We start from the raw sequence: 18,232 nt of genomic DNA, 5'->3' as shown, positions 1-18,232 counted from the left end.
GTGTCAGCTGGCTCTTGATCCCATTGCTCCTTTGTCATTAGCATGAGAGTGCTGAGAGTCCATCAGTGAGGCTGCTGAAATAAATGAAGAACCTTTGGACCCACTCTCAGGTTAAAAGTTAATGGCTGCTAAGCAAAGGAGTCTGGAGGCCTCTAGTCTAGGGAGCGATCTAAATTTTTAATGTTAATGTGTACACACACAATGCACTTAAACATCAATGAACCCATGCAGATATACACAGTCAACCTCTTGCTTTTATGGGGTGCACTTTACTCTGGTGAATTATAGCAAATGGGGGCAAATCAGGTAATATTGATCAGATAGTGCTGATTTCTGGTTTGACTTCCACTGATCATCCCTGAGGGCCTCTAAGGATCATGGGAATGAGGTTTAATGCCACAGTAAGTCAAGCTGTAATTTGATAGATCCCTTTTAATGTCTGAGGGAGCAATGAGTACATATGTTGTTGCTTTGAAGTACAAGTTTCACTTTGAATATGCATCAGTCAATAAGATACCGTCTAGGTTTACTAGTGTGTTGACATGAAGAAAATCATTTCTTCTGTTACGTACCCATGGACAACTCGTCTTAATGGAAAAGATCAGCTCTTGAAATATTCACTTGTTCAATTAAACTACTACAGTTCATATAGATTTAAAACACCTTCAAAGTTCTCAATTGATATCCCATATATATGTAGAAGATGGTGGTAAAATGGGAAGTGTTGGGGCATAAAAGGCATCTAAACTGAGCTGCATAGATATATATGGTTGTAGGAGGGCTTGTGATCTCCAAGAACCCTTGCCTGGACAAAGTGGCATAATGAGGGATGGTATTTGAAAGCAGAAGAGCAAAGGTTAGGAAATGGTATTAAACAGTTGAAGAAATGGTACCTGTAGAAGAAAAGGGGGCCATTGCAGCCAAGCCTATAACCTTGGATTTAGCTTGTCTAGCCATCTTTGTTTTTCTCATTACCATGAGCTGTATGATATTGTAAGCCCCTAAATCATCTGATGGCTGGAATGTAAAATCAGCTTTGCCTTTTTGGCAAGCTCTCCAAACTTTGTGGGTGCCAAGCTTAAAGTACAAAGCTATTGCTCCTGAGAAGGCACAGGATTTACGGAGGTACCTCCGGTAGGCCAAGATAAGAATTACAGCTTATATGGAATGTATAAACACAGACATTTTTTTCATAAGGGCAAGAGCTGCCATTAGTTGGTTTTATTGAGAAAAAAACACACACAATCCGCATTATCCCTTCTATGACCCTCCTAGAGTTTCCTAGCAAAAACTGCTACTTCACCTTTGTACCTTACACCTTTTTTTTTTCTCACTTTCCATGCAAACACCAATTAAATTTTCATGTGATCCAGGAGTTGCTGCCCTTGCAGGGCCCTTAGTGGAAAAACACCTCTCAACACAGACTGAAAAACCATCTCCTTAATTAATCACCTTGGTGTCTCCAAGTAGACCGAGGTCTAGGTATCAGGAAAGGATGGAAACGTGATGGTTCACAAATGGAGAAAAATCCTCCTTCAGAAACATAAAAAGAACGCTCCTTTTTTCCCCTCCCTCGCTTCCATCAGCGCCTCCAGCGGGCCATTGCATCTGTCTCATATCCGGCACTTCCTTTGAATGTTTCACAAGCATCTTGGGGTTTTAAAGCACTGCCGCTGCTGACGGCTAGGTTTGGGATGGGGGAGAGGTGGTGTGTTCTTCAGTGTCATCACCTCTATCTCTCTCATGTGCCTTCACCTCTTCTATTCTATTTTTCGCAACAGCTACTAGTACTTAGCAAAGGGGGGGAGAGAAAAGGGGGGGGGGGCACTACACTGAAAAAAATGATTTTTTGACCTAGTTATTATTGCAGTTTTTTTTTTTTTTTACAATAAACTATTATTTAAGTGCTTTTACTTTAAAATGTCACCTTCTATTTAATCTGTTACTTGCTGTTTGTTTGTAATTATGTATCCTCATTTCCATAATATGGAAAATGTATGTAAATTTGATCATGACACCGGCACAACCTGAAACAACAAAGTAAATTTTACCTGGGTAATGGGAGTGAACCTGGCAACCTTGTACGCGCTCAACAAATGACGTCAGAGACGCGTTTGCGCTTTTCTTCCCTTGGACACACACCTGAACAACAGGAGCAGGCCCAGGACGACAGATTTGAACTGCGGATGGTTTTTTCGTGCATTTGATGAGAAAATTCATGGATGCGAAGCCACGGGGTAGGTTATATGCTTTATTAACTTTGTACATTCCTGTTGTCTCGTCGGCTAAAGTTAATGTTTGAGTAGGCTACGGAATACTTAACATTAGCATTAGCTGGTCAGTTTACCCTGCCAGCTAGTTATCATGCTGGCACATGTGCGGCTCTTAGCGACCCTTCCCCTCTGCCTGTGTTTTCTTATTTTCTCATGTCTTGCTTTAATCGGAGGCTTCTTGGCTTAAGCCTGTTCAGCAGTGGTGTGTAGCCCATAACCAACACAGCGCGCCGGTTGTGAGGTCGGGACGCTACAAAAACGTAGCAACTGGTTACACCTCAGATTACAACTCAGTTTTACACACAGGTAGAGCAGACTGAGGGTCGCTTTGGCTGTGTTCACACAAAATCCTTCGGTGTGTGGAGGTGTGGGTGGGTTTGTTTGTGCTTTACAATGTAACCGCAGTGAAACAATCATTCAAAAAAACATTTTATTTCTCTGATTGACTCCTTTGTTCTCTGTGATGGCCGACTTTGACTGGTGCGTTCACAAACCATCTTGTATATTTTACGTTTAAACCTCAGGATTTTACCTTAAAGTTACACCTTTTTCAACTCGCCCTGTTAAAATACTGTTGCAGGATTCCATTGCTAATGGCTAACATTCTGTCTGTATTTGCATTAAGCAAGTATATATTGTTTGCAATAAATTAACTTATTTCTAACAGCAACATGTTGAAGGCAGAAGAGAGATGTCATCAGCAGTGCCTTGGAGAGTCTGGAGAGGATCTCAATAAAGACCACCAGGTAAATTTTGATATGAATGAACTTGTCCTTTTTCCAACCCAATAGTCTAACTTTAATCTTTGGATACTAATAATTTAAAGGTAAGTAGTCACTCTTACCACTTTGTGTGGAGGAAAAAGCTTTTTAATTTAGTTTAACAAACATTAAGACATTAACTAAAATTGGTATCTTACTTTGGTTGTGTAATGTGTAGACAGTATTAATTGGCCACTCAACCCAGTAAATCACCTATTGCACATGCAGGAACTTTAAAGAAGATATGTGTAGTACAGTGACTTCTGAGCACTGATTCATATGTTTTTGACAGGATGTCAGCAAAGAAACCATCTAAAAGGACTCTGCTCATCGTGTCTCAAAAATCTTTGTCGTGGAAATGCAGCACAGGAAAGGCCACACCACTGCCCATGTGTCGAGCATCATCGAGGGAAAAGAGGTTTTTGATGACTGTAGTGTGGCAAGGGCTTACCTTCTGCTCATTGGCTTTGTCCATGCAGTGAACTTTAGTTACCCACCAAAGTTGAAATAGGCATTTGTGAAGTTTTTCAGAAGCTCTTTCTTGAGCTTGATGTCCTGAAGATGTCTCCTAAAGTCCAGTCTTTGCACAACAAACTTCTAGCATAAATATTTCCATGCAAGTTTCTCAACCAACTTCATTGTGTTTAACTATTTGAAAATGTTTTAGTCAGACTAAGTCTTTTAATGAAAGTTGTTCAATTCTATTTAGCAGTACTGTGGGCAGCACTGATTTATGATGTACACTAATCAATTTTATTTTAAATGTTTAAATGCCATCCAGACTGTATATGTTGAACTGTAAGCAACTACCTCTTGCACCAGTGTTAGAGAAAAAATTATAAAGGTGCTGTTGTTTAAAAAGAATCTGTTATTTCATGTTTTGTAGAAGCCTTATAATAAGCAATAAACAATCTCATTGTCTAAAAAGTAGCTCCAGTTATAAATGCAAGAAAATCCATATTATAATACTGCTGTAGAGTAGGGTTGTCATGGTACTAGAATTTTAAACTCGATACCCAGGAAATTATTCAATACTTTATACCATTTTCGATACCACAAGGAGAATAAATGACCCTAACCCTTTTTTTTTTTTTTTTTTTAAATAAAGATTAGAATAATGCAAACAATAAAATCAATGACACTATTTTTAGGTTGTCTGGGGTACTGCAAAAAACAACAGTAACCTTACTGTAAGGTTTGTATATATATATATATATATATATACAACAGTACAACAGTAACCTTACTGTAAGGTTTGTATATATATTTGTATATATGTTTGTATATATATATATATAATATATATATATATATATATATATATAATATATATATATATATATATTATATTATATTATATATATATATATATATATTATATATATATATATATATATATATATATATTATATATTATATTATATATATAATATATATATTATTATATATATTATATATATATATTATATATATATATATATATATATTATATATATATATACGTGTTCAGCTGCTAGTGAGGGGAAAGGTTGTGTACCTGCTGGTCTGCAGTGTTGCTATATGAAGTTGTGTGTCAACTGGAGGAGGTGAAGACGGCACTCTTGGGATCGATACTGTTGCAAATGAGTATCTAATCGGATACTAATTTTTTGTATCGATTAGTGTCTGAGTATCTTTTTTTTTTTTGACAACCCTACTGTAGAGTATTAGTAGATAGATGAAATATTATGTAAATATTACTTAAAAATGTATTGAAATGAAGTAAAGAAAAGCTAGTTAAATTACCCTGAAATACCAAGCATTTTTATAGGGGTTTTGTAATTGGATGCAAAGGTAGTGTGAGTGAAATTTACTTGCAAAGAGTGAGTACATTTTCTATCTAAGAAAGAAAATTGCTAGTAACATCTACTTGGGTATTCTTGATTTAACGATTAATACTTATAGGTACACTTTACTTGAGGATTTTCTGAGTAAAAATTACAAAGAGTTTCTGTGTGTGGAAATTGTGTTTTTTAAGTAAATGTCACTCCAAATTTTTTTCAGTGTAGCAATGCAGGGCACTTGAGTTTCCTCTCCTGCAGCAGTAACAGCAGAGTCAGCCCACTTCCAAGACCTATGCATCGTCTTTCCTTTCAATTCTGCAGTGCCAGCCAGAGAGAAATTCGTGCATGTGTGAGTTTGTGGATGTGGCTGCGGAAAACACACCCTGGGGTCTCAGATCAAAAAAGCTTGGTGCTCCTTGTTTAGTTTCCATGTGGTGACGTGATAGTACAGGCAAAGGGTGTGTGTGTGTTTGTGTGTGCGCACGGCTCATGCAGTGCAAATGTATCTTGTCATTACGTCGATTAACAATGTCAACATGAATAACTGAAGGGATCAGTGGTGGGTATTAACAATGACTCATGCAGTTTACAGATGTACCATCTAAGCTACAGAAAACAGTATGTGTGTTTGTGACGGCACTCGTGTATGTGCATACAACTGTGTGTATGATTCAGTAGTAAGAGTATGACCGACGCTCAGCCACGAGATTTAGTGTTAATCTAAAGAGATATTCTTTATCAACATGAGCACATTGCAGACATTTGGAGATGTAGCACAGAGATTACATTTTGCTCTTTTCTCTCCTTTCCTTTGGCCTTTCCTTCTCTCAAGTCTTTCAGTAAGCCACATTATTTGTAAGGGCGCAAATGTGCCTGTGTGAGAGCCCTTGAATGGTCACAATTCTCTGATTGTTGATCTGCAATAACAGATTGCTTCGTATGGCCAAGCTACTAAGGTGGAGATTACAGAAAAAGGAAATAATCATGTAGGCACAAGTACAAATACAAACAAACATTGGTTTTAAGGCAGAGCAGGTGCTTGTTTAAAGCGACGTTATTCAGCCTCTGTCCCAGGAGCCGCCCTGGTGGGCAACAGGCTGCTTATATTGTTCTGTGTTGGGGCCTTTGGAGGGGAGGTTTCGGGCTGGCCTTGTTTTATAGAAAGCAGGTAATTGGCCGTAAAGCTTCCAAGCACTAAAAGCTAAAGAGCTGCGAGTGCTTTCTCCTGATTATCTTCTAATGGTTTCAAATTAGCTGAGCATAATTGCACGCCTCTTCTACACTTGCTGCCACATCACTCCTCCAAATGTCATGTTGAGAGCCAGCGGGGGTTAAATGTTGGAGGGAGCAAAAATGAGCGCAAGGGGGAAAATCCAAAACATGTAAAATGGTATACACAGAACCAGCTACAGTATAACTGATTTATGGCTATACAATACTTTAATGTCTTCTATATAAAACTGTAACTCTGGCTGTGCTCTGCTTGTAAAGAAAATATAGTTCACCGTAACTCCAAAATGTTCTTTTATTTTGATGCTGCTTCTTGTTTTTTGTCCATAAAGAGGGATATTTTATTGTTTTAAGCAACAGTCTGTGATGGGGCAAAGTAAAGGAATGAATTTCACAGTCAAAGCCCAAAGCTGTTTTGTTGTTTATTGTTTCCTGTATATGTCCTAAAGAGGAGAATAGAGTTTGGCGCAGTAATCCTTGAATTGTAATGAACAGTTTAGCTTGAATAAAAAGCAATCTGACAGTCCAGGTGGGCAGGGGTTTCTCCCAGTATTACCTGCTACCTTCCTTGCTTCTGTTCAAAGGGTAATTAAAAAAAAAAAAAATCCTGAACAGACGTATGGGGCTCTAGATACAAGCAGTGCTGTGACAAGTTTCCTGCTCTTCAAATGCAGTCTGTTTGGTGTAATTGTCCCCAGCAATTTTTCTGTTGTAGTATGAGTGTCAGTCCAGTCTCCTCTGTGGTTGACAGACTTTATTTTATTTTTTTTATGATGTGTAGGCAGTGTTCACCCTCCCCCGTGCTGTGTGGCTTTTGCTAAACTGTACAAGGTATTCGATAAAGTGCCAAAATAAACATCTCGTTTTCCTGAAAGATATTCGGCAGAACCTCTTTGTCCGTGAAGTTTTTCTCTCCTATTTGCTCCATTTGCTGACGACAAGTTGGTTTAGTTCTGATCTGTTTCATGTTCACACTGACTTTTTACAAATGAACCAATAGGAGCAAAGATCAAGTGATACAGACTGACAGGTAACTCATTGATTGGGAAGTTTTGGTGCATTTCGTGCATCATCAGGACCCATGTGGGGAAAATCAAATTCTGGTAACTGACAGGAGTTTTTACGTTATATTCTTTTGCCTTGGCAGAGCTCTTCAAAACACTAAACAATCCTACACATCTGTCAGATTCAGATTATCAATTATATGTCTCACCATTAATATGACTTTTTTACAGCCAGATCCACAGGCCTGCATTATTTCCTGACAAATTGGCGAAAGTGTCAAAAACTGCCCTGTTTCACAATGTTAGTGAAAGTTAAACAAAAAAAAAAAAAAAATTCCTGGGTATGCCCCTCTGACCGGATCGGCATCAAAATCGAATGTGTTCCCTGGCCCATTCCCCATCCCTCCACCAGGTTATGTGCAATTTGGTTCAATACTTTTTGCATAATCCTACTGACAAACAAACAAACCAACAATGAGACACAGGACGCAGATATAATAAACCTTATTATCTAGGTAGAGTCAGGATGAAAAAGAGGGCATCCTGTACAGTATTGCTGTATCTACTATGAAAGAAATCCTGTAGTTGGTCAGTTATGTTTCCCGCCACAAACAAACCACACCAGAAGCCACTTGGAAACAGACTGTAACCCTCGTCAAGCAGTCTCGGCCTGGATTCTTGGTCCGCAGCAGGGTTCAATTTACAGCTTTCACACTGGCCCAAACTAAATAGACAAAATGCGCCATGGTTCATTTTAACCGACCCAAACAGGTTAGTTGTGAAAACACCCTTAAATAACTTAACGCAGATAGTATTTGTATGTCTGTCTCCAGTCAGACATGCTACTTGCCCATCTACTACCCTGCTTGTATCTTTCTTTGCTTCCTGCCTGTGTTGGCGCTGAACATATTGGCCTTGGACATAAATAAAGTGCAGTATTGCCCCAATATAGACATAATTTTTATATATTTATTAGCCTGGTTGTTTTGCATCACGCAACTGATAATTTGGTAAACAACACACACGGATAAAAATACATAATAAATGCAGAATACCGCATCAGAGTTCAATGTGATTATAAAAAGATAGGTAGTAGAAAAAAATACTATTTGATTATTTGTCATCCATAGCTGCTTTTACACTGCATGAAAGCCTTATCCTTAAACAAATGAATCTCTACAGCCATTATGCACAATAGCAATTAGGGTATGCAAAGCAGATGCTATCTTTTATTAATATAGATAAATGGTTAATAACTTAAAACACACATGTGCAGTGTTTGCATTGTTGTGCATTACATTATCTGGATTAGAGTATTTTGCAGTAGTTGCAATAATAATGAATAACTCATCACATGGACTAAGGAACAGAGATCTATCTCTCTCTCACACTCACACACACACACACACACACACACTTAATGTGCAAACAGACACATTCCCCTCTAATTACTCCTGCTCTCTCTTTTCCCTCTCACTTTCTATCTTTCGATCTATCTTTCCTTTCGTTCTTTCTTTGAAGTTTGAGATTAGAGTTGAAAGCAAGGTCAGTGTATTTTTAACATTTTCATTAGAGATTTATTATTTTTGAGGAATCAGGAAAACCAAAACAAATAGGGATCATTAGCCAGAGAGGTCATTATTGGTTGTATTGTAGTTTGTTTGTATTTTTATTTTATTTTATTTTTTGATATTTGGTTAGGGAATGGAAATTTATTCTACTTTTCTACTTTGAGGAGCAGATGACAAAAATGGAATTAAAACAGAATAAATTTGAGAATACATGTTCCAAGGTGTGCGTGAGTGTATGTGTGAAAGCGAGTGTGCGCTTATGTATCTGTGCTGTACACAACGAGACGCTAAATGTGATGTTTTTAGCCCACGCCTGTATCCAAACCCAGCCATAAGGAAAAACATTAACAGAGAGTGTAGTCTATCTCTATGGAATTCATCCATCCTGCAGTTGCAGAGGTAAAGTGCTTTTCAAATAGCTGCCCTTTCCAACATTCTTCCTTGAAGGTTGACCTATGACTAAGATTACAATGCACTCCTTTCTTCTCCCTCCTCCCTCTTCACCGCTGACAGCTGGACGCCAGGCGCTATATGGCCGTTAGAGCTGAAATGTCATTCACACTTCTTTCTTTCACTATTTTCTTCCCTTTTTTTTCTTCATCTCATCTCCTTTTCCACTTCTCTTCAAAATCTTTCCTCTTCCCTTGTCTCCCATTTATAGAGGTGACAGGGTTATCAAAGTATGAGCAGTTGTTTCCTCCCCGGTCCATTTTTATCTATGCGTCCGAGGATTAATTCTCAAGTCACACATCCTGCTCAGCCAATCAACTTCCCCGCCCCGCCCCGCTTTGGTTGTTTTTGAGGTGTGGAGGAAAAAAAAAAAGCCAATTGGATTCTTTGTCACCTCAATCGAGTGCCGCTGCCCCGGCATCCCCCTCATTCCATCTCCCCATATCAGGAAAACACATCTTCATTTTGGCTTGGTCATTTGACTACAGCAATAACTCTGTATGACTTCATTTTAAAATGCTGTTTGGCACGATTGTGACTGTCTTGTCAGTTGGTATTAGAGGGATGGGTTACTTAGGGACGTTATTTGTGTGTGTGTGTGTGTGTGTGTGTGTGTGTGTGTGTGTGTGAGTGAGAGAGAGAGATGTGAATTTTGGGGGAGGCTGTTAGTGATGCTGTACAGAGACAAAGCTTCAATAATAACCTCGCTGGAGAAACAATCTGAAAGAGAGAATCACTGAAATATTGTTTTTTTGAAAAACATGGTCGATATTGAGGAACGGAGCGACTTTATTTCAATTCAACACAGCAAGTCCTGTTAGAATTAAATAGCAACTGAATTCCCACATGATGCAGTTCTCAGAAATGTGTTTGCAGCTCAGCATTCCTAATTGCATCAATTATAGATTTTTAGATTTTCCATATGTGTTTTCGTTAGTTATAAAGTAACTGAGGCCAACGCAAAAACCCCAGTGAATTTTGTAGTAAATCAAGATAAATCTTACAAGCACCTTCACCAAAATTAAACTTCTGAAACTGGAATCAGTGCACTCACTGCAAGAGGAAACCACACGACCTGCTGGCGTCGGATAACACCCACAACAGGAGTATGACTGCTGTGCATTCCTTTATTGTCGAACCACTGAGTAACTTTAATGGAGCAGTTGGGGTTTAAGTGCCCTGTTTAAGGACAAATTGACAACAGTTGTTGAGAGCTGCCAGAGTCTGTTACTTTTCACAGCAGCTTTTTGCAGCGCATTGTGTGGCTGTTGACACTTTTAATCAGGTAACCCATAAGCTTTAATGATTTACTTCCCAACAAAGCTTTTTTTATGTGCAAATGATTTGGATGACTAATCAGACATGAGGCTAATGTGTTGAGACTGTAGTCGCTTGTTTCAATCTTGGAAATAAAAGTTTATTACCACTGACTCACAAATCTGATGCAATCACATTCAGAATTTGACATTTCAGCACATATTTCCTCCTTAACACACACATTGCATCTGATGGTTAAGACAGACCTCTCTCTTACTTTGTCAACATACATACAGCGAGGTGCAGAAGTCTGGCTAATTCTTCATTTAACCTTCTCAGTGTTCACATGGTCTGCTGGATTATATTTATTCTCAAATAACATGGTTTATTGAGAAAAACTGGAAAGTTCATGGATGGTTATTAACAAATGTGATGGAAAGGATCTGAACATGCAGTGTTTTGAAAAATGAGGTTGATAGAATAGAGAGAAATGGAAATCCAACCTTTTTGCCCACTGAGGGTAAAGATGAAAGATTGTATTATAATATTACACGCTCTGTATTCATGGTTGTAATTTCTCTTTCATCAAATAAAAGTAATGAAATTTTTTACATACCATTTATTAAGACAGGGGTGATGATAATGTTTGTATACATGGTATTTATGGCAATTTGTCAGTCACTTGACTGATCAATGAATTGTATGTAAGGAAACCAGAGGCAGCTTCAGATGCCACATGGATGATGGTATGATAGGTGGTGAACTGTTAAAGAGCTGTTTTTAAGAAAGCCTCTATGCATTTAGTCACATTGGCTGTTAAAACCCAGTCAGGTTTACGAACATGAATAAAAGCAAAATTTAAGTGTCTATTTGCTAATCATTAACCAGTGTCTCACTGCAATAGGTGTTATATGTGTTTATGGATATTTTAAAAACATATTTTATTTTCCTCTTGATCTTAGATTGAGTAAAGGATTGATTGTGTGTAGATAAAATGTAATGAAAAACATTAAATCACAGAACATGAACTAAAGAGCTGTAAAAAGAAAGATGAATTGTTTGCAACACCTCCCATGGCTTTAAAAGCATTATGACTCTTGTTTTGCTCAGAATAATGGCAGGGTGACACTGCAGGAACAGGAAAAGCCAATTGACTTAGCAATGTGTTTTTAAGCTTTTTGTCAACTTGATGCAAAAGGCTATTTTCAGATTATTCATATATTTACTTTGAATGACAAACTGATACTGTGAATGTGCTTGATACGCAGCAGGTGATTAATGCACGCCAACAGCGGATCATGCTGTAGGTCTGGCTGCATTCAGTGAACAATAGCTGGCCTGGAGACAAACAATAAACAAGGATGTGGAGTAAATCAAAAGTTTGCAAAAGTTTTTACTTTGCTCAATTACATTTCAAGTGTGCATGTTCATGATGTGCATCTGCACATATTCACAGGCTCCAGCGTCACATGTCACTCAAAATATACTCTTTTTTACATTTACCTTTCAGAATAAAACCTGGGTTATCTGAAAATTCATAAATATTTGATGTCAAAAGTTGCATTTGAGATATATTATGACATTTATGTCAGAGTTTGAAAAATCAAGTTAAAAAATGCATTTGTTCAAATTAACAAGGTGTCAAATGTGATTGCTAAAGAACAGTAATCCCACTACTGACTGAGATGTGTAAGTTTGTAAGAGTGCTCCATCTGTAAGTTACGGTTGTCTATGGGAAAAATAAATGAGGATTCTACCTCTGCAACCAACTGGAAATAGGGCCTCCCAAACATTCATACGTTCGCTTTCTCCTGGTGAAGACGCGGTAGTTTCTTCAGTTGCAATGTTCACACGGCGAGCTGTGACAGCAAGTAGAAAAAGATGAATAATCTCCAATGCAGACAAGAGCGGTAGCTGCCTTCGTGTTTACACTGAAAACACAGCATAACAACCCTTAAGAAAGGGTTATAATCAATTCTGATTGTTCATTTTTCTTGTAAGAAGTGGGAGTAACCGTATGTTTTAATGACAGGGTTAACTGAAGAGATACGCCATTGCCTCGTGTGTCGAGCCCTTAAGATTATAGAACTGACACACGCGTGTGCACGCGTACCTGAAATTAGAATAGGAAATACACAGAAAATAAACAGGTACCCTTCCTCATTTGCCTGCGTTGTGCACGTTCAAACATTCATCATATTCCAAACTCATTGATCATTATTTGTTCTTCTGCATATCTGCATACACGACACCATATCTCAACCGCTTCACCCAGTCTGTGAAAACAATGATGTATGCCCTCTACATCCTTCACGATTGATTGTATCTTAGCTGCTGACTCACTTTAAAGCAAACTGTACCTTCCTATTCATCTCAGTTGTTGTTGTTGTTGTTTTTTTTTTCTCCCTCCCCCCTCTCTCTAGGTTTCAGTTTGTTTGTGTGGGAGTGTAAGCAGTAGGAGTGAGGAATAGACGAGGTGATCGGCAGGCAGGATGATCATTAAATGCTGCGTCGAGATGAAACCGCTCCGTGTTACTTTGAACATCAGTGTCACATATGCATGCAACGCATAAAGAGATTCTTAATTTCACCTTTAAAATTTGGAGTTGTGTATTAAAGCGTACTTTTCTGAAAGTATATGTGTCTGAACTCGGAATCAGTGCCAAGCGTCTGGTGGGTCCCCCGTATGACAAGAGAGGCAATCTGTTTTCATGAGCTGAAGTCCCGGGGCAGGAGATTAAATTGCTTATTTGGATCCTGGGTTGAGAAAGTTTACTGTAAGTACCTCTGAGGGCTATAGCAGCAGGGAAAAGGTTCTCTAAAGCTTTTCTAAAGTCTTCCTTTCAACTGAGAGAATCAAGGTCAGCTTGTGTTTGCATTTAACCTCTCTTTAATAATCTCAATAGTTTCTATAAAGATAGGATGCTACAGGAGTGAAGCAGCTGGCATGGTAAACTAGCAGAGGACTTGTGTTAGAGATAGATGAATAGAACATGCTCAGTATTTCACTTTATGTGAAAAAAACAAAGATGTAAAACTTCCAGGGGTTGAGACCTCTCCTCTTGCTCTTCGTGTCAATACAGCACACTTTGTTCTTCATGCTTTCTTTATAGTCTTATTAACCCTGATGTCCTTTCCTATTGTGCCTCCAGTTCCAGCCAACATTTACAAGGTGTCCGAAGACATCACGGTGAATGAGGGCAGTAATGTGACACTCAGTTGTTTGGCCAGTGGCAGACCAGACCCAACCATCACCTGGCGGCTGCTCAACCCCTCAGGTAAGAGTCATCCAGTCAGTACTAATTATTGTGTGTGTCAGTCAAGTTGCCTGGCCAGTGGTGTGCCACATTTCATTATCTAAATGCCAAATTTGTTTTTATAAGCAACCTAAAAAGATAAATCTCCCTAACAACACAAGTTTTGGTGCATGTTATATTTATATGCATTATTCAGATATGAGCATTTAATGTGCTCTGAACATATACAAACAGCTTCCACTTTTTTAATGGTATTCTGTTTTTGATGTGTTTGTTTTTTTTTTGTTTGTTTTTTTGTCACCCAGTTGACACAATTTATCACTGACATCACACCACTTCCTCTCAGTCATAATTCAGTCAAATCAAAACATGATCATTACAACACACTCACTGCACAAGGCATAAGGCTCATATCAGATCCAGATTGCAGGAGCTGCGCCACAGCAGCAGGACTTTCTGATGCAGATTTACATTTAACCCAATGGACTAAAGGCTAAAACGCAGGGTTGTAGAAAGGCTTACAGTAAATTCAATATTTAGACATTCCCAAAGGTTTATCCTCAATAACTTTTCATCAGTTTTCACCACATTTGGTTGGCAGAGTGGAATAAAGCTGCACTGATGTTATTCTCACCTCATCATCCCATACTGAAGCCTGGCTCTAACAGGAGATGGGAAGCTGATGAGCTGAAGTTAGGGACCGTCTCAAAGGTGTATATAAAATGGCCAAGAGAGCTTTTAAAATTTTGTCAACTGCCCTCTCATTGTTTTTAGACACTTTATTTTCATCTGAGCCTCGTCCCATTGTATTCGCAACCTCATTTCATATGAAAAAATGCAATATTCATATGAAATAATGCAATATTTCCCAATGATCTGTTATCATAGACACCTCAGACCACCTTTAAATTCATTTGGGCCTCCTCCCATTTTACACAGAGCCTCCAGTTTTTAAAGAAAATCTTGAATTATGGCCCAATTCAATTCTGACTTGAGTTAAAATATTATTTTGTATTTTTTGAACAGCTGAACTCGTACTGATACTGGAGTGGAATGATGATTTCAGGTGGTTCAGTTTTGTGGTGCTGGTTTTTCTCTCAGAAGGAATAAATATGTCTCAGTCCTCCTATATGAAATGTGCATTTTCACCATTCATTCATTTCACCAACCATTCATTCTTTGAACCTCACATTTCACTTTTTCAACCTTGGCACCTTCCTTTGGATTTGGACCAGAGTCCACTTATTGAGTGTGAGGGTTCTAGACAATTTAATACCTTCCTGTATAGGCCCTGCCCACTGTGAAAATCTGAGTACAGATACTCATGTATTTGTGGAATAAACAGATACCAGCTTTGAGTTACACCCCTAGTAATGGTTTGTTTATTTAACCACTGAGACAGTTTCTGATACAGTAGGTTCTCACATATATGATAGCCTTGTTGTGCCATCGAAGGGGGGTGTGTCGGTACATCTCTCCACATAACTCAACTCAGATAGAAGTGATGTGTTGCTTTGGGATTTAATCCAATTTTAGAGAAAAGATAAATGTCCCCAACCACTGATAGGCTTGTAGTGTGATGAATGGAGATGCTCAAGTTGACAACATCTCAGTTTGATAACAGCCTTGTGCTGATTGAAAACCGTTGTGTTTGTGTGTCTATATCAATTACTGCATCATTTTGTCAGTGCCTGTTCCATCAAATACATCTGTTTCTTGCTCCTGGAAGCTGAACAACTTGGATAGGTGTATTTGCCTCTTTTGTCTTTTTTCATTAAAGGAGAGTGATTTGTTGAGCCCAATCCTGCGAGTCTTATGGATCTAACTGGCTGCTTTACAGATCCCTGGTAATGACTGAAAGCACTTCATTTTCCCCCTGCAAAACTCAAGAGGAGCCCTCGAGGTTCAGATGGCTCACAGTTATTGTAGGTAAAGCATCTAAAGTTTAGTACAGTACAGTTTTTGTTTAAAAAAAAGAAAAAGAAAAAAACAAAAGAATTGTAGATTTTTCAAGCTGCAACAGACTTAGCCTTAGTAACTATGCCTCTGCAAATTCTGTACAGTTACTTCTATACTATAGCTTTTCTTTTCATCCTTCACTTTTTCTGTTTGGTTGGGGAAGTAGTGGGCCGACCACCTTTGACAAGTCTCTGTTCTTTATTGAAAGAGTATGAACAGTGAAACAGAAACAGTGTGATAGAAGGAAAAAAATCCTGTCAGAGTCCTGGCGGGATTGAATCCTGGGCACATGTGGCTCCCGAGATGGGGGTCCCACACCATTTGCAAACACTGGCACTGTTGTTACTGTTTGTTGTTGTTTGCGGGTGTCTTTCGCCCCAGAATCAGTAAGTCCAACCCAGTTCAAGAGCGTGTTGGGGACTGCTGAGAGAGATAATGATGTCGGGCGGCCTGTGGTCTCATTGCTTCACGCCTTCGCCTGCCTGGGTGGAAACGCCATTTCGCTCAGCTATTGCGAGGCTCTCAAGTATTTGCTGGGACCACAGATGTTCATGAGACACAAATTGTCAGTCCTAGTCAAGGCTGTTTCAGCCTGAGTCACTTACTACTCAATATGGCCATTTGCACAAATGTCACAGCAAACAATCTGTATTTTTGTAGTTTATATATTATATTAGCATATAAAGGAACCACATTTGTGATCAATTTAAAGCACAATGCTGCATTTTTAAAATTAAAACACCTGTAGGCCTCCAACAATAGGAAAAAAGGGCACACATATTAGATTTTTGGTTTATGATTAGCAGCAGCAATAATGAGAATAATAATTAATAATAATAAAAATAAGTGCTTTGAAAAATATGAAAGGAGAAACGGAGTTAAGACAGGAGAATCATTAGAAATTATTTAAATATAGTAATAATAACAGTAATAAAAGGAATCATTTAAGCAAAAAATAGTAATTGCAAGAATGAATACAATGAAAGGAAAAAAACTCTTAAGAGCTAATTAAAACCTAAATTGAACAGTTATATGTTGTTATCGTTTAAAAATGTTCACTTTCTTGGTAATGCTTTCCACAGTTTAGGTGCATAATGGATGAAGGCTGCATCCCCAGTTTTATTTTGGGGGACTTTTGGAATATTTAGAAGACCAGCTGAACTACTCTTGATTTACTGTAAGTACAATGTAGCTTCTTACATATTGGCCACATAAAACAACAATAACATCTGATTTACTGGTTATCAGAGTCTCACCAAAGAATAGAACTAAAAAACAGTAAGTGGCCATTGAGTAGTAGCAGCATTTGACTAATAATGCAAGCTAACCTGCCTGATAAAGTTAGCAAGCATTCACTTGTTCAAGCTAGCATAGCTTACAGCTAATTAACACTGATCTGAGACTGTTGGTTCATTCCGATAAGGCAAGGTTGTAAAAACTAAATTAGGAACCAAAATATTTACAAATACCTAACCAGTCTTTGAAAGTCTTATCATCTGTCAATCTTTATTAATGAGTTCAAGCCATGTCTGAAATCAATGCAGATAACTTTCGGCTTGAGACTAGACTGTGACTCGAGTCAAGAGTTTGAGTATCTGGCTGGAGCTCATCCTCGCATAACCACATGCATATTCATGCTCAGACTGATGACTTTGTGCACACGTTACAACACTCGATGGCACTCACACACAAGATGGAAGCCAGATGAACTCGCCATAGTCCCTGTGCTTCTATACTCATGAAGCCCTCCAGCGACTACATTATTCACTCATTATTCACTTTCACCCTGACCACAGAACACATCATTTAAACCCTCAATCCAAATCTAGTTCTGACCCTTAACCAAAGATTAAACTATGTGAACCTGCCAAAATCTCATTTACTAAATGCCCCACACACAAGATCACCCAGTCACAGACACAAACGAACACATTCATACAGACAACCTTCTTTGAAACAAGGGCACTGGCATTATCTCTTTCCAAGCCACATGAGGCACAGTCCTTCAGATTAATGACAATCATCCCGACATGTGGCTTTGACAGACAGATGATACTCTGATTTTCTTTGGCTTTTCTTTTCAACTGAAAAGCTTTCTTTAGAACTGCACAGTTTGTGTTAAATGAGAAATTATTTATTTACTAATTTGCATGCCATCAACAAAAGAACAAACCATGCTTTACTGTTTGAAGAATAAAGACATGTTTACACTTTTTCATATTTAGAAAAGCCCAAGTGGAAATGTGCACTATCTCACAAAAATGATCTACAGCAGCTACAGCTGTGAGCGAACAGCTCCTCCTGTATATAGCTGTATATAGCTCCACTCCTATTGTTGTTGTTGTTATTGTAATCTGGGTCATACCGCCACACCTCTTTCCTGTTGTGGTTGGTCATCTGAAGTTTTCTTTCTTACAAAGCACTCTACTCTCAACAAAAATAAACACTCTTTTCATAAGTGCCCATTGCCCACCTGCTGTGAAGTAGAGGTTTGTGCATGAAGAAAAAGACATTGAATATGTCTAATGACAATATTGTAATTTAATGATTTTATCCTGTCAATATTCAGAGGCAGTAATTGGTCGATAGGAACAGTTTATATCGGAAAAAGGAGAAAATGTCAAAATGTGTACTGCCAGCATCTTGA

At 38.3% G+C, this 18,232-nt stretch overlaps 1 protein-coding gene and 1 long non-coding RNA gene across 3 annotated transcripts in view; both read left to right on the top strand.

Annotated features, from left to right (window-relative positions):
- lsamp (limbic system associated membrane protein) overlaps positions 1-18,232 on the top strand; it is a 408,425-nt gene that overhangs the window by 343,480 nt on the left and 46,713 nt on the right. For both annotated transcript variants that reach the window (XM_056373907.1, XM_056373906.1), the window contains one exon: positions 13,522-13,647. In XM_056373907.1, the coding sequence (XP_056229882.1) occupies positions 13,522-13,647 (126 nt within the window). The remainder of the gene's footprint in view (positions 1-13,521; positions 13,648-18,232) is intronic.
- Positions 2,120-4,146, top strand: LOC130167584 (uncharacterized). Its single transcript, XR_008827310.1, has 3 exons — positions 2,120-2,237; positions 2,941-3,019; positions 3,327-4,146. It is a non-coding gene; the product is annotated as an uncharacterized LOC130167584 (long non-coding RNA).

This window comes from Seriola aureovittata, chromosome 4 (genome assembly GCF_021018895.1).
Source record: "Seriola aureovittata isolate HTS-2021-v1 ecotype China chromosome 4, ASM2101889v1, whole genome shotgun sequence".
NCBI lineage: Eukaryota > Metazoa > Chordata > Actinopteri > Carangiformes > Carangidae > Seriola > Seriola aureovittata.
This window is presented reverse-complemented; position numbering and strand designations above follow the sequence as displayed.